Source organism: Chinchilla lanigera, unplaced genomic scaffold (assembly GCF_000276665.1).
Source record: "Chinchilla lanigera isolate Chin_1 unplaced genomic scaffold, ChiLan1.0 scaffold00005, whole genome shotgun sequence".
NCBI classification, from domain to species: domain Eukaryota; kingdom Metazoa; phylum Chordata; class Mammalia; order Rodentia; family Chinchillidae; genus Chinchilla; species Chinchilla lanigera.
In genome coordinates, this window is record NW_004955406.1 from 20,792,347 (window position 1) to 20,806,688 (window position 14,342).

General features: G+C 44.6%; 1 protein-coding gene across 7 annotated transcripts in view; it reads left to right on the forward strand.

Moving 5' to 3' along the window:
• The window catches only part of Cacna1e (calcium channel, voltage-dependent, R type, alpha 1E subunit), a 468,116-nt gene that overhangs the window by 435,783 nt on the left and 17,991 nt on the right, over positions 1-14,342 (forward strand). For 5 of the 7 annotated variants that reach the window (XM_005374993.2, XM_013521398.1, XM_013521381.1 and 2 more), the window contains 6 exons: positions 2,561-2,688; positions 7,736-7,832; positions 10,417-10,522; positions 11,412-11,519; positions 12,083-12,183; positions 12,457-12,563. In XM_005374993.2, the coding sequence (XP_005375050.1) occupies positions 2,561-2,688; positions 7,736-7,832; positions 10,417-10,522; positions 11,412-11,519; positions 12,083-12,183; positions 12,457-12,563 (647 nt within the window). Of the gene's footprint in view, positions 1-2,560; positions 2,689-5,767; positions 5,865-7,735; positions 7,833-10,416; positions 10,523-11,411; positions 11,520-12,082; positions 12,184-12,456; positions 12,564-14,342 lie in introns of all 7 variants that reach the window. The other 2 variants (XM_013521375.1, XM_013521412.1) reach the window with 1 other exon arrangement.

Below are 14,342 nucleotides of genomic sequence, written 5' to 3' on the forward strand. Positions count from 1 at the left end.
GTGAATTAGAAGCACTTGTTTCCTTGAAGGGCTCATGGTAATTAAACCTGCCTCACAAAGGGTTAGAGTGAGCATAAAAACAAATGATAGGTGTGAATGCGTGCAGCACGTTGTTAAAGACTGTACAAATATGAAGCAATAACAATGCTAATAGTTTGTGTTACATTAATAATAGATACCCCAAAAAGAGTGCAAAAGGAACGTGTGGATACATGAAAAACCTGTTATAACCCAGGCAGAGGTTAAATAAATTTACAGTGGCTCTCATCTCAGTGACAGATAGAAAGGCCCATGCTCGGAGTCGTTTCAGCAGCATGAAATAAAACTCCCCAAAAACCATCATTTTAACCAAGAAGGGTAATGATTTTCCTCTTGTGTCAGCAAAATCTGGAGGAAGGTTGTCAGGCTTATGGTAGCTCCACAGATTTGTTAGGACTCCTGAATCATTCCTGCATCATCTCTAGGAAGTGTCCTTCACCCTCAGGGGGGACACACAAAAAGAGAAGTAGACTCCAGAAATTCATTTGTATTATAGGCAGAGGGAGAGAGAAAGGAGGAAGGAAGGAAAGGAGGAAGGAAGGAAGGAAGGAAGGAAGGAAGGAAGGAAGGAAGGAAGGAAGGAAAGCAGGGAGAGAGGGAAGAAGGACAGGAAGAGAAGGAGGGAGGGAGGGAAGAAGGACAGGAAGGGCAAGCACTAGCTAGAATGTAACCAACATTCCATGTGGAAAAGAGTCCAGCAATGACCCTTCTGCAGACTTGCTCCTTATGTTGCATCCTTGTCTGCATAGCTGGCTCCTCGAGGCATCCAGGCCTTTCACCTGGGATCCACAACAGAGACTCCTGTTCCCTCATCCCCCGAGCCAGTTGGTCTCTATGAAGCAAGACTTTAAATCGCAAGTGACAAAAAGTCCAGCTAGATCTAGTCTAAGCAAGATGGGATTTTACAGGCTCATGTCAGTGAGGCATCTCAGGGCAGGGCAGGTTTAAGCCAGGGAGTCAGATGACATCATCAGGATCTGCTTTCTCTCTGTTTATAGATCTTCTCCTCCACATTCCTCTACATGAATTCAGTTTTCAAATACCCTACCTCATGGCTCCCAGATGGTCATAGCAGCTCTACACCTCATACCTTCACACATTCATGAACAACAGGGAAGAGCAAGTCTTTTGTCCAATACCCCTTTATTCATTCTCATTGCGTCATTAATCACTGTTATCCAAGAAAATGGGATCTGATGACTTGCTGGGGACCTGGGTCATAGAATGGTGCCACATTGAGTCACACTAACTATAAATAGGAAAAAATCTGCAGCAGAAATAGTGAATAGGTACTGAGTGCCTCTTGGACAACTTCATTAACTCTCTAACCCTGTCTTTGTGCTTTTCTTGCCTCTGGCTTCGTCCTGGAACAGTACGCCCCTCCAAGTCTCCTGTCCACCCTCTGTGCTATTCCCAGGGGTTGTTTCCAAATGCAAATGTTCCTTGGTATCTCCTCTGTCTAAACTCTTTTATTGGTTCCTGTTCCCTGCAGAATACCAGAGATTAGCAAGATACAGCCCATGGGCCAAATCTAATTTGCCACTGTTTTTGCACAGACTGTGAGCTAACAATGATTTTTACATTCTTAAATGATGACAGGGGGAAAAAAGATAAATAATATTTGATGGCATGTGGAAATGATATAAAATTCACGTTTCAGTGTCCATAAACAAAGCTTCCTTGGAACATAGCCAGGCTCACTTGTATACACACTGTCTGTGGCTGCTGGGTCTTACAACAGCAGAGCTGAATAGTTTTAGCAGAGACAGTACAATCCATAAGGTCCACCATATATGCTATCTGACCAGGTTGCTGATCTTGGTCTAGACTCTGGTGTGGCTGAGAAGATGCTTCTGAAATCTAACACTTGGCCTCAGCTGCTCTGCTCTCCCTCCAGGTCCCCCTGTGACCCCTGCCCCTGCATACTTCTGTGCTTTGTCATCCATGCTGTCTCCTCTGCCTTCTGTTAAACGTGTCCTGTCAGAATTTGTAACATTTTTAACATATGAAAGCTCAATATATCACAATCTCTTCTAAATACTGCACAAGGTATTAAGAAGGCCCAAGTGACAACATGTAGTGAAGGCCTTCTGTGCTTTAAGCACCGAGGCAGGCATGGCTCACTCTGAACACCTCGCAAGCTCTCTTCTGGGTCCCTCTTGTGGAGCGAAGGTGAGCGAAGGAGGCAGTAGAGGGAAGGTTCCTAGTCGGCCTTGACTTTCTCTAAACTTTGAGAATGTTAAAGCTGCTGCTGCTCTCTCCGCTACCACAAAAACAATTAAATAAATTGAACAGATAATACAAGTAGAGGGGTCTGCAAATGTGAAGTGGCATAGAAAAATGAAATCACAATGCCCACACAATGAAATGTGCAGTACAAATTAGCGGTGCTTTAGCTAGGAACTTCAGCTTTATGGCCTTTTGAAATCTTTTATTTGCCTTGATGCCTGTTGTCTTGCTCCCTGGGTTCTGCTTTAGGCTTCTCATTCCCTTAACACCTCCTTTCCTCTGTGTGCTTTAGATGCTCAACCTGTTTGTGGCTGTCATCATGGACAACTTTGAGTACCTGACTCGGGATTCCTCCATCTTGGGACCTCACCACTTGGACGAGTTTGTCCGCGTCTGGGCAGAATATGACAGAGCAGCATGGTGCGTAAGCCTCTTGGACACCTAGAGATCAAATGCCTCTGGAGTTCTTGGGGAAGAGGGTGGAACTGGAACCACCCAAATGCTCGTCTGTTACAGAAGGATAGGTAACTCCTCCTGGTTGTGCCTGTGGAAGAGTCTCTGGTATCAACCCAGTCATCAAAATCTTACTCTTTTGCTTCCCTCACTGTCTCTTTCCTTCTGTGACAGGCTTTTACCCTTTCTTTATCAATCTCATCACACAGTCTTCACCTTGGATTATTTGGGTTCACTCCCAGAGCAGCTTCCAGTAATCTCTTTCTTATTTTCCTCCCAATGTTAGTGGATTCCCTTAAGTCACCAGGGGGATTTGATAAGGGTTTTCTGGGCCAGTGGACACCTGGCCACCATGATCAGTAATGTTAGTGTTTTATCTCCGTCATCCATCTCAACAGATACAGTTTGAATATAACTTGAGATTGTATTTTAAAAACCAAGCAAAATGTTCTTACAACTCTTCCTCTAAACACTTGCAGATTTTTATTACGTGAAACTGAATTAAATAGCAGGAATTGGCAGGGATCATGCCTTTACTATCTCCTTTATATCCAGAAGGTCTGAAGTGATGTGCCTTCTGGTGTTTAGAGCAGGGGTTAGCAATCTACTGCTCGTGAGCTAAATTTGACCCACTGTCTGGTTTTGCAAGTAAAGCTTTATTAGAATATGGCTACAACCATTCATTTGTATATTGTATATGGCTCTTTCACACTTCAAGAGAGAGCTGAGTAGCTATAACAAAGATGGTTCAAATCCTCAAATTTGAAAATACTATTGAAATATCTTATTATCAAAGGTTTACTGTTGAAAAATTTGGTGACCCCTGTTTTGAAACAAAGGCAGAGTTCTAGTTTTTACAGTTGAAAATGGAGTGAGAGTTGTATGAATGGTTCCTTCAGAGAAAGAATTCTGACCCATCTTGGTTTTGGGGTCTTAACTTACCATTCTATTCATTCTGCTCCCCCTCTGAAAATACTACAAGAAATCTCATCCTTCACAGGAATGGACCACGTTGCTTCCACCTGGAACCCCCTTTATAATCTGAGATGCTTCCCAAAATCTATCCTCCAGTGAGGCAATTGAATTTTGGGCTGAAAGGGTGAACCAGAATTCCTCTACCTCTCTAGTTATTTATGCCTGAAAGCTCAGAGTTATCTAAATCTCCTCCTGATACAATGGCTAATCAGCAGCCTTTTACTTTCTGGACTCACTTTTTCATAGATAGCTGTTAGGAAGCAGCAGGCAATATGTCACTGGAGAATGCAGGCAGGCCTACATTGTATCAGGTCTGTGACCAGGATGAGTCACTTCTCTGGGATTCCTCATCTGTGGAGCAGTGACAATGATACTTTCCTACCTTAAGGGAAGATCATGTGGATGCTATTACATCATGGATGCTATTAGTACTGCAACTGACCATAAGCACCTGAGAATGCAACTTGGAAAGAAGCAAATCAGCATCTGTAAAGCATGGATGGCCTTGGGATTGGGAGCCTAGTGACTCACCTAAGAGAAGCCATCTGTGAGGAGAGGCGGTCATTGTTCACCTAGCCTCACTCAGCTCTCCTTGGCTCTAAGAAACCCCAGCTTCTTGCGGTTTTTCATTGCCTTAGGGGCCAAGTGCCGTGTGTGGTAAACATGCTGCTCTTAATTCAGTCCAGCTGCTGTGAAGAAACAGTACTATGAGGACTAATCATGAGACTCAGGGACACAAACTAAGCAAAAAAGAGCAAAAGGCAAAGGAGAACCTCTTCTGTCTGCTTTGACAATCACTGTAACTGCTGGCCAGAATTTCATTTTGCTTCAGTGGCAAAAAGAACGTTGGAAGGGACAAACAAATACAGTGAACCAATGTTTTCTAAATAAGGACTGATACAGATTGCAAAGAACATCACTGTATATCCACTAACAACTCACCTACTTCCTAACCTCACTAAGAAGCAAACCAGAAGAACATGTGGATAAGTTACCTCCCCTGAAGAGCTGAGAGCCATGAAAGTACTGATGAGCTGCTATCTTAGAGAAGACGAGGAATCAGCACCCAAATCAAGAGAAGGCTAGAAAGAGTAAAGTTGGGGCAAGGCGCTTGCCTTGATGCAGCTCTCAGAGAGGACTGGATGCTCGGGAGTGCAGACACCTTATTTAAATTTTGCAGTGGAAACATGATCTGTTTCAGACCTGCAGATTCCTGGCCATGGATTCCTTATTCTGAACCCTGACAGTGAAGATGCTTTGGCCACTGAACATGAATCAATATTTAATTCTGTACCGTCCACAAGAGGCTGGGAATCTCAGCAGGCTCAAGGGAGAAGGGGTTGGTCGCATTTTTTCTGGAATTCAGGCAGGGTCCAACTTGGATACTGAATGGCAGGAATGGAATGAGGAGAGTGTACCTGGGGTCCCTCCCAGTTTGCTTTCTGGACAAAGATCCAAGCAGGCTCACCCTGAGTGGAGAAGAACTTGCCCAAGCTGAACTGAGGAAACTCTATCACTGAAGGAATCAAGGCCGCGTTAATTCTCTCATGACAACTATGCTCCTTGCTAATTAGCCTAATGGGAAATTTGTCTCTTACAGTCTGCAGAAAGACATTGACTTCCATTGCCCCTGATAGGCAGTCTGAGTAGCTGTCTGTAATGGGTGTCTGTGAAGAGCAAACAGTTCCACTGTCCACTCCATGGCAGGCCAATGTAGTACTGGACAGTGGTCACAGGCACACTGGCGATGTTTGTTCTTAGACGCCTAGCTAAAGCTAGGGACGTGGCTGCTTCTAGCCAGGCATGGGTGACATAGGTATCACAGGGTGCTCCTGAGCGTGAAGCAGTGTCTTTTGGCATTGAACAGACTCTCACTTCCTGAAAAATTGGGACAGTACAGTTTAGCAAGATGATCATTCTCCAGTACTTGCTTTTTTCTGGTCTGGCTTTGCTAAGCCCAGAGAAAGAAGCTGCTCTTACCTTTCCCAGCCAGCCCGTTTAGGGACAAGTTCTCATTTCTTCCCCATCCTTCTCTGATTATCCTATTAACCCACCTCTGCTTCCTTTACAGCGGCAGGATCCCGTATAAGGATATGTACAAATTAGTGCGGGTGATCTCGCCTCCTCTGGGCCTGGGAGAGAACTGCCCCTACAGGGTGGCTTGCAAGGTTTGCCTCCCAGCCCCCAGTCATGCCCTCGGTGGGATGCAGCATCAACCCCTCCTCTCTGTCCTCTGCTCCACCACCACTGTGCCACATGAGGGGATCTTCATGTTGCTTTCCTTTGAGTTTAAAGAGGTCCAAACCCTCCCAGAACCAGCAGCGGTTAATAGGAAGCAGGGCACATTTTGTCAGGAAGGCAGAGTTAAAGACGTAATATAAAAATCAATTTGATCTCTTTCACTTTTCTTCACATGTACACACATATGTGTACACACACACACACACACACACACACACACAGTCTAGTCCACCTGGGTCTGTACATTTAGTCAGAGGGTCCTCTCCCTCCAGAGAATGCAATAATCATTTTAATCCAGCAAGGTTCTGCTTTCTCATCATTGGAGACAGACAAGCTCCATTTTAGCTATTGGCATCGTCATCCCATGTACAATGAATCAGACCATAATTCTAGTGGTCTCCACTTCTGCCCAGCCTCTCAGGCCCTGGTAGTTTGGCCAAAAGTGACTGTAAGAGGTGTAGGACAGAGAAGAGGGGAAACAATAGGTAACAGGTGAGAGTAAATAAAAAGGCATAGTTTTGGAGATATGTTGGAGAATGTGCTAGCTCTCAGAGTGTGGGATAGCATCAGTTGAGGACAAAGGGCTGCCAAGCAGATTCCTTCCCTTAGAGTCTTGTCATTATGGTTCAGAGGAGGCACTTCTAATTGCCAAGTCACTTTTTGTTCGTTAGACCAAGGACACTGTTCAGGGGCACATAGGAATTCCTTTTCCAGTTCTGCCATATTGTGGGATCCTTCTATGTTGAATGGCTCTACCAAGCCCCCATCCGAGGTTGTGCCTGCTAGACAGAGAGCCCTCACCTGGTGCCACTGGAGGGAAGTGTGGGCTCCTTGTGGCGTAGCATTGCCCAGGTGGCTGGAAGAAGACATAGGTGCAGGAAGGACGCCTGCCTGGGCAATGGACAGAGCTGGCTTGGGTGGTCATACAGTGATTCCATACTCAGGAGGCTGAACAGCTGCCTCTGCTGAGACTCTTTAAACTCCGCCCTGGTGAAACCTGCAGCCGCATGTGGGAGAGCTGGGGAGGGTAGCATGGCATGCAAGATGCTCTTCCTCCTCCTGGTTTTAGTTTCTTCTGTCCCCAGCATGCCATCGACCTGGTGCATGCTGGGGAATAAAGAACACTGTTGTCCACAGAGCCAGGTGGAAGCAACGGGCCGACTCTGACAAGCAACCTCAGCCCACCACTTTCGAAGCCAGCTGCCGCCGCCTTCTGCTACACACACACCAGAGGGGGGATACACGATGTTCTGCCTGTGGGTTTAGGGGAGGAGCGAGGTCTGACTCCCAGGCCAGTGCCCCAATACCAGTCGGGGCCAGAAATTCCTACCCATGGCTGGAGCACCGTCTATCCGGTTTATACCGCTCACGCACAGCCCTGGGAATTGAAAATCAGCTTGCGTTATTCTGGGGGTAGCCGAAGGAAGCAGGAAAGCAAGGGTAACGTTAACCAGGAAGGAGACGTGGAGTTCCCCATCAGTGCCTTCTGACGGTGTCAGAGGGACCAAAGGTTGCAACCAGCGTTCCCGGGTCTGTGTGGGGCGTGATATAAATCCATACCAGGATGGAGTCACATGTATGATTTGCCTTGATTAACAGGTTTCCTATTCTTTTCCTGTTTGTCCATTTTGTTTTGTTTTTCTTCTCCTATTTCTGTATTATGTATTTTGTTTTGGCTCTCTGGGAATGCCTGTTTTCCTTTCCTACCTGTCTGCATCCTTCTCCCAACTTCCTTCTCCTTTCCCTGCCGCCCTCCTGTCCTGCCCCCACCCTGACTTACCACTCCCCCCATGAGCAGTGGCCGCATCCATTACACTGAGATGTATGAAATGCTGACTCTCATGTCACCACCGCTAGGCCTCGGCAAGAGATGTCCCTCCAAAGTGGCATATAAGGTAGACCACCCCTTCCTTTGTTCTGGGCTAGAGACCAACAGGAAATGGGATCCAGTCATGGGGAGGCTAGCACATGGGAGGAAGCCATGCTGGGGAGGTGGAGGAGGGAAATAAGGCAAAAGGAGATGATGAGACCAGAGGGTCAGAAAGGTTCACACAAGTCAATAAAGGTCACAGGAATGGTTTGCAGTACTGTTCACCGCGGGGCTTTTTATGTGTCACTCTGTGTTTCTGTAAGCGTGTGGCTTCTTGTGAGTGGGTTACTGGAAAGGCACTTTAATGGTGTGTTTCCTTTTAGAGGAGGCAGAGTGGTGGCCAAGGCTTTAGGATATGTGGGGAAGAAGGAAACCTACAACAAAATAGCTACCAGAGATTATGTAAAAGAAACATTTCCACTCAGATAAATTAGGGAAATAATGCACAAATTCCTTTAAACATGGTTCCAAGAGAAATTTTTAGGAGAGAAGAAAACTCTGGACAAAATTCTTTCCCCATAGCATAAAAGAGGAACCAGGACAAAAGAGAAACGTGTCCTGAATTTCATGATAAGTTCAGGCATGCAGCTTTCCTCCCCACTTGCCCCGCTATCCAGTTCTCTTGGAAATACTCTCAAGAGAAAGGGTGCTGATTGGTGCAAATTGCACTCAGCATTACCTGTCCCTCCTAGCACAACACAGCTGTGGGTGCTTCCCTATGGCTCACTTACAGCACTATTGTACATTGGGAGTCACCTGCTATTCAGTTGCTCATAGTTTTAAGGCCCTAATTTTACCTCACCCATTATCAATAGTCACTGATAATTCCCATCTGGTGTTTAGGTGATCCAGAACTCTCCAGAGCACTTTCATTCACTTAGGAACATATCACAGTAATATTGCCACTTCTGTTTTTTAAAGAAGGCAGTGCATTTATTGAATAATCCAAATAAAGTGTGTAATGTTTCTATAAAGATTAGAGCAGAGCTTATAATCAACTAGTATTATATATTTACCAACAGAGTGAAGAGAAAACCTATGAATTGGGAAAAAAGTTTTAGCCAACTGTCCCTCAAAGGACTTCTATTTAGAACTTATAAAGAATTGAGAAAAATCAGACCCCAAAATTCCAAGACCCAATCCAAAAATGAGCATCTGAGATAAATACATTCTTTTCAGATGAAGACATATAAATGGCAAATAAATATATGAAAAAATGTTCAGCATCACTGGTGATTCAAGAAAAGCAAATTAAAACAACACTGAGATTCCATTTCACCCCAGAAAGGATGGCTATCATCAAAAACTCAACCAATAACAAATGCTAGGGGGAAAAGGAACCCTTCTCCATTGTTGGTGGGAGTGTGGACTGGTACAGCCACTGTAGAAATCAGTGTGGAGATTCCTCAAAAAACTAGGATTATAGGTCCCATTCGACCCAGATATTGCCACTTCTTTTAGAGTTTAGAAAGTGGGAGAGATGGAACTCAGATACCAAGAAACTGCTCTTACACTCTAAGAGGAATCTCTCTAGGCAAGGTGTTTCAGTTGAATATCAGAGACCTTGCCTTGCAAAGAGATACCACACCTCCTCCCTGCTAGGCTGGTGGTTCTGCCAGAGGCCATTCATCTGCTTCCTCCAAATTATACTGCTCCAGAGAGCATTTCCCTAGACCGTGGCCATTTAGGGACTTTCATCCCACCCCAGTGTAGGGCTTCTCACACACAGCTTAGGGGCTTGTATCCTTTCTGCTCATGATGGCCACGTCCAAAAGCACCAGGTGTTAGAATATGACCCTGAATTCTTTGCAATTCTCGGATAAAGTTTGGTGGGAGAACTGGATAAGGGATTGGGAAGAAAGGTAAAGAATTCCAAAAGCAAGATACTCTCTGGAAAGTGGATTTGGCCATTTCAGTTGGATCCCTTCCTCTGGGTGAAGGGAATAGGGCCTGCCCACTCTGCTCCTGCCTGTGCCCTCTTTTCTCACTCTTTCCCACTCCCCGTGTCCTCTTCCTCCTCCTAAAGCCTGTTTGCACTCTTTCCCTGTCCATCCTGTTCCACCTCATCCTTTGGATAAGTTGGACTTATGCATGTCAATCATATGCTGGCAAACTTCACCTTTTAAAGACTCAAAAAGGGGGCACTAGGATGCATCATTCTAGTCAGAGAAGCAAAGCAAAATCCCTACCCCATACTGTCTTTCCATCAAGTTTGGGGTGTTCATGGGACAAGTCGAAATATGCAGCTTTGAAACAGGGAATGAAGCCACCTCCCAGAGCTGACTCCTTTCCCTGAGTCACGTCTTTTAGAAATCACTTCCTATCCCAATCAGAGATATTCTTGGGACTCCTGATGAGGGAGTTCTACAGAATGATTAGGGAACCCTCTTCTCTTGGAATTTGGCATCATTCCCTAGAAAAAATAGCAGCAAATGAGCCTTCGGTGAGAAGCAGGGAAATAGGACTGGGACAGGGGGTGGGGAATCCTTGCCCTTCTTTTTTGTCTGTGCATTTGACCTCTGAACTTTTCTTCCCTTCTCACCAAGGTATCTCTCGATTTTTTTTTTTTTTTTTTTTTGCCTGCTGTTTCTTTTTTCTCTTTCACACAGAGATTGGTCCTGATGAACATGCCCGTAGCTGAGGATATGACAGTCCACTTCACCTCCACGCTTATGGCTCTGATCCGGACAGCTCTGGACATTAAAATTGCCAAAGGTCAGCTCAGGAAGGGGAAAAGGAAAGGTAAAGGGAGGCTTTATGAAACAACCTGTGCAGGATGGGAGAGGACAGAGCTGTTTGGATCATCATGCAGCCAGCCAAGGAAACAATGGTGCAGTGACCTGGAGATCAAATATCAGGGTCCTGGAATAACCTCTCAGGCTTAGTAATACTCATCCTTACCATTTTCCTGTGGATAAAGAAATAGCTTGATCATCTCTGAGCCTCTTTCCAGTTTTAACAGTGATGAGTCCACATGTGGCATATAGGAGGCATACTAGAATAATTGTTCATTGAATATTTATTTAATATTGTCATTTTTTCCTATGTGACATCTTTTCTCTAAGATCTGAGAAGCCTTCTGCAGCAGGTGCACCATACTTTTGCTCATCCTGTTTGCTAATTCAGTGATCTAGGAGATAAAAGGTTTACTCCTTCTAGACAGACCTTCAGCCTGCCCTCTCTTACCTGATTCAAATCTTTTTTAAAATCAGGTTACTCAGACTATGGAGTTAGGGCAGCTGAAAGGATGATATGTGCACTATAACAGGGCAGAGAAGGCTTACTTGTGGCAACTTTTATTTTCCCTTCAGATACACTGGGCACCACAGAGGCTTTTAGAATCAATGAGGAAGTTGATCTTGGTTTCAGGACCTCAGATCTATGGCACAATATGCCGTAGTTGCTCAAAATGGGAGCCAAAGTGTGTTCTGCTTTCTCAGCAGGAAGACCTGGTACTGCAAGATCCACTGTCACTAAGTGCCAGGATTTCCTCTCAGAATATGAGGTGCCATGCTGATTCAGCTCCTGCCCCCACCTACTCGCTCAGCCCATGTTATTTCTATCTCACTTCCAATTTATTTATTAATAACGTATTTTATTCTAGGTGGCGCAGACAGGCAGCAGCTAGACTCGGAGCTACAAAAGGAGACCTTAGCCATCTGGCCTCACCTGTCCCAGAAGATGCTGGATCTGCTTGTGCCCATGCCCAAAGGTGTGGGGTCTCCTCCCGAGTGTCCCTGTCACTAACTCAGCATGCCAAGGCTACATCTTTTGGAGAACCTGGGCTAATCAAGGAGATGAAAGAAGGTCGCTCCTTCAGCCTTAGGGAACTCAGGTTCCCTAAGTTCCTTAGGGAACTTTTTATGTCTCTGATGATTAATTGAAAACAGTTTTTTAGGATCGGTCACTGTGATTGTGAGTGAAACTTTCTGGGTGCATAGCTCCTTCCTTCTACACAATACTGTTTAGCAAACCCTCATGCAGTTAGGAAGAAGGTTTTATTACTTATATACAGACATCTGGAATGGTAGAGAGTGTGTTGCTTGCTGTCAGTATTGTTATCCTCATCATCACTGCGTGGATACATAAACTACTTGAGGACAGATTTAGGGCCTTTTCATTTTGTGTCTTCAGAGTCTCAATACATACTGGATGAGTGGGTGACCGAGGGTGCACACCTCCTTCAGAGAATGGATAACACAGCTTGTGAGGTGTCCCTGTTCCCTCCCACCTGTCTTCTCCTTGTTCACCACCAAGCCCCATTTGTGTTTTTAGCCTCCGACCTGACTGTGGGCAAAATCTATGCAGCAATGATGATCATGGACTACTACAAACAGAGTAAAGTAAAGAAGCAGAGGCAGCAGCTGGAGGAACAGGTGAAACTCCATGACAGTATCCTGTGGGTGGGTGGATCACAAGGAGTCATGTGGACTCCCAAGGGGCCAGGCTCCACATTCCTGAAGGACAGTGTTCTGCAAGTGTGGTAGGGGGTGCAGGGTCCCAAGAACTTTCTAGTGATGTGGAGTATAAACCAAGTAGATCAAAGACTAAACTAGCCAAACAAGGTATTATTTATGTTTAGAACTGAGTAAGCTGTATTTTCTCCACGGCAGGCCCTACAAAGTCATGGCAATTTTCTTTTTATACAGAAAAATGCACCCATGTTCCAGCGTATGGAGCCCTCATCTCTGCCTCAGGAGATCATTGCTAATGCCAAAGCCCTACCTTATCTCCAGCAGGACCCTGTTTCAGGCCTGTGAGTACAACCAAAGGCTCCACAGCCCTCTTGCTTCATTCTGCCACCCAGGCCACTGTGCAGGCTCAGGAGTTCACTGCCTAAAATTGCCCAAGAAATTATACTCTGAGATGAATGATTTTTCTCTTGAGGTTGAGTATCTCAAAATAATTAGTCAGTATGGGTAAGAAAAAGCAAACTAAGCATATTTAGTATTTCAGCCTGCTTTAGAGAAGTGATCACTGTGAAACAGCAGTAGGAAAACGATCTTGCCTTTTGTTTTCATGTACTAGCATCTTAGCTGTAGTTCTCTTGTGAAGAAAAACCATTTCTTAAATTCTTGGTTATCACTTCCAAATCATTCTAGTGTTCTGCTAGAAGATATAAACTTCTTCATGGGTGCCGTGACTGCTAAGTGCAAAAGGGGAAAGAATCCATAGTTACTGAAATCTTTCCCTGAGGTTTATACTTGTAGATACACTATTTTCTTGATCTCACTTGATTCTTATTACAGAGGCCACTATACCCTGGAGGTATATAATATCCCCATTTTTACAAATGAAGAGATGGAAACTGGGAGGTAAACAAGCTGTCTAAAGCCAAGCTAGTAGAAAGCAGACTTGGAATTTGCCATCTAAATCAACTGACATCATGGGTTCACTCAAGCTTCTCTTCCATGTTTACCAATTCACTTATTTATTTATTTTACCAGTATGACCCCACATGGCCTAAGCACTGCCTTGGGGACTGTAGATAAACCAGTAAACATGATTACAGACAGTTCCCATTGAGGCAGATTTGGACATAGAAGTTGCAAGAGTGACATGGATTAAAATGTGAAAGGGTAGCCTATGGTGATCCCATGTAGTGGAAGCCACTCACCTAGTTTTAGGGTTTGAGGAGAATCTCTGAGAAAATAACGTGCAAGTTAGACTTGGAGGCAAGCTCTTAAAGGGAGGTGATAGAGTAGAGTAAGTTTAAGGAACTTAAATTTGTATAGCATATTTGTAGCAGGAGAGTTTGTGGGATAGGTTGGAGAGCTACTTGGGCTGGGACTATAAGCAAGATAAAGAAGTTAGATTTTATCTTAGGATAACGGGATTTTATGTTTCAGAGTGACAGATCAGATTTGTCACTCTTTTCAAAATCTTTTCATGAAATCTGTTTAGACTTAATGGATTGTGGGGGAACAATTGTAGGGACAAGAATACTGTTTACCGTGTCACTGCAATTGTGTAAATGACAGTGGCCTGGACTAACAGGATAGAAATGAGAAGAGACAGGCAGAAAAGATACAGATTGGATCTGGTGATTGGTTGCCTACATGGAGTAAAGAAGAAGGAAGATTCGGAGGTGACCTTCATGTCATAGCCTGAATTTGGGGGTGGAACAGCAGGCTGAATTCTTGGGATTCTGTGTGTCTAGAACAACCATTGTTTACATAGAGGTAGCTCTAAGGCTGCCATAGTGAGCATGGTAGGCAGAACCTGCCCCCTCTCCAGAGCGTGCACCTACCTAGTACAAAGCCAGACATTACAAAGGAAAGAAGACAACTTGTCATTTGCAGTGGTTTAATGGGTTATAATAAGTTCTAGAAAAAAAATAAATGTAAAATGATATGAGTGGTAGTAAGAGAGAAATCTGTCCAGTGTGGGAGTAAGAGATTTTGGGGAAGAAATTTAAGAATTTTTTTAGACTTTTGGGAAGAAATTTGATGTTACATGAAAAGAGCTTACAGAAGACAAGGGAGTTGGAGAGAAGCATCCTGCTCTCTGGGAATAGCCGGTATTGAACTTTTGA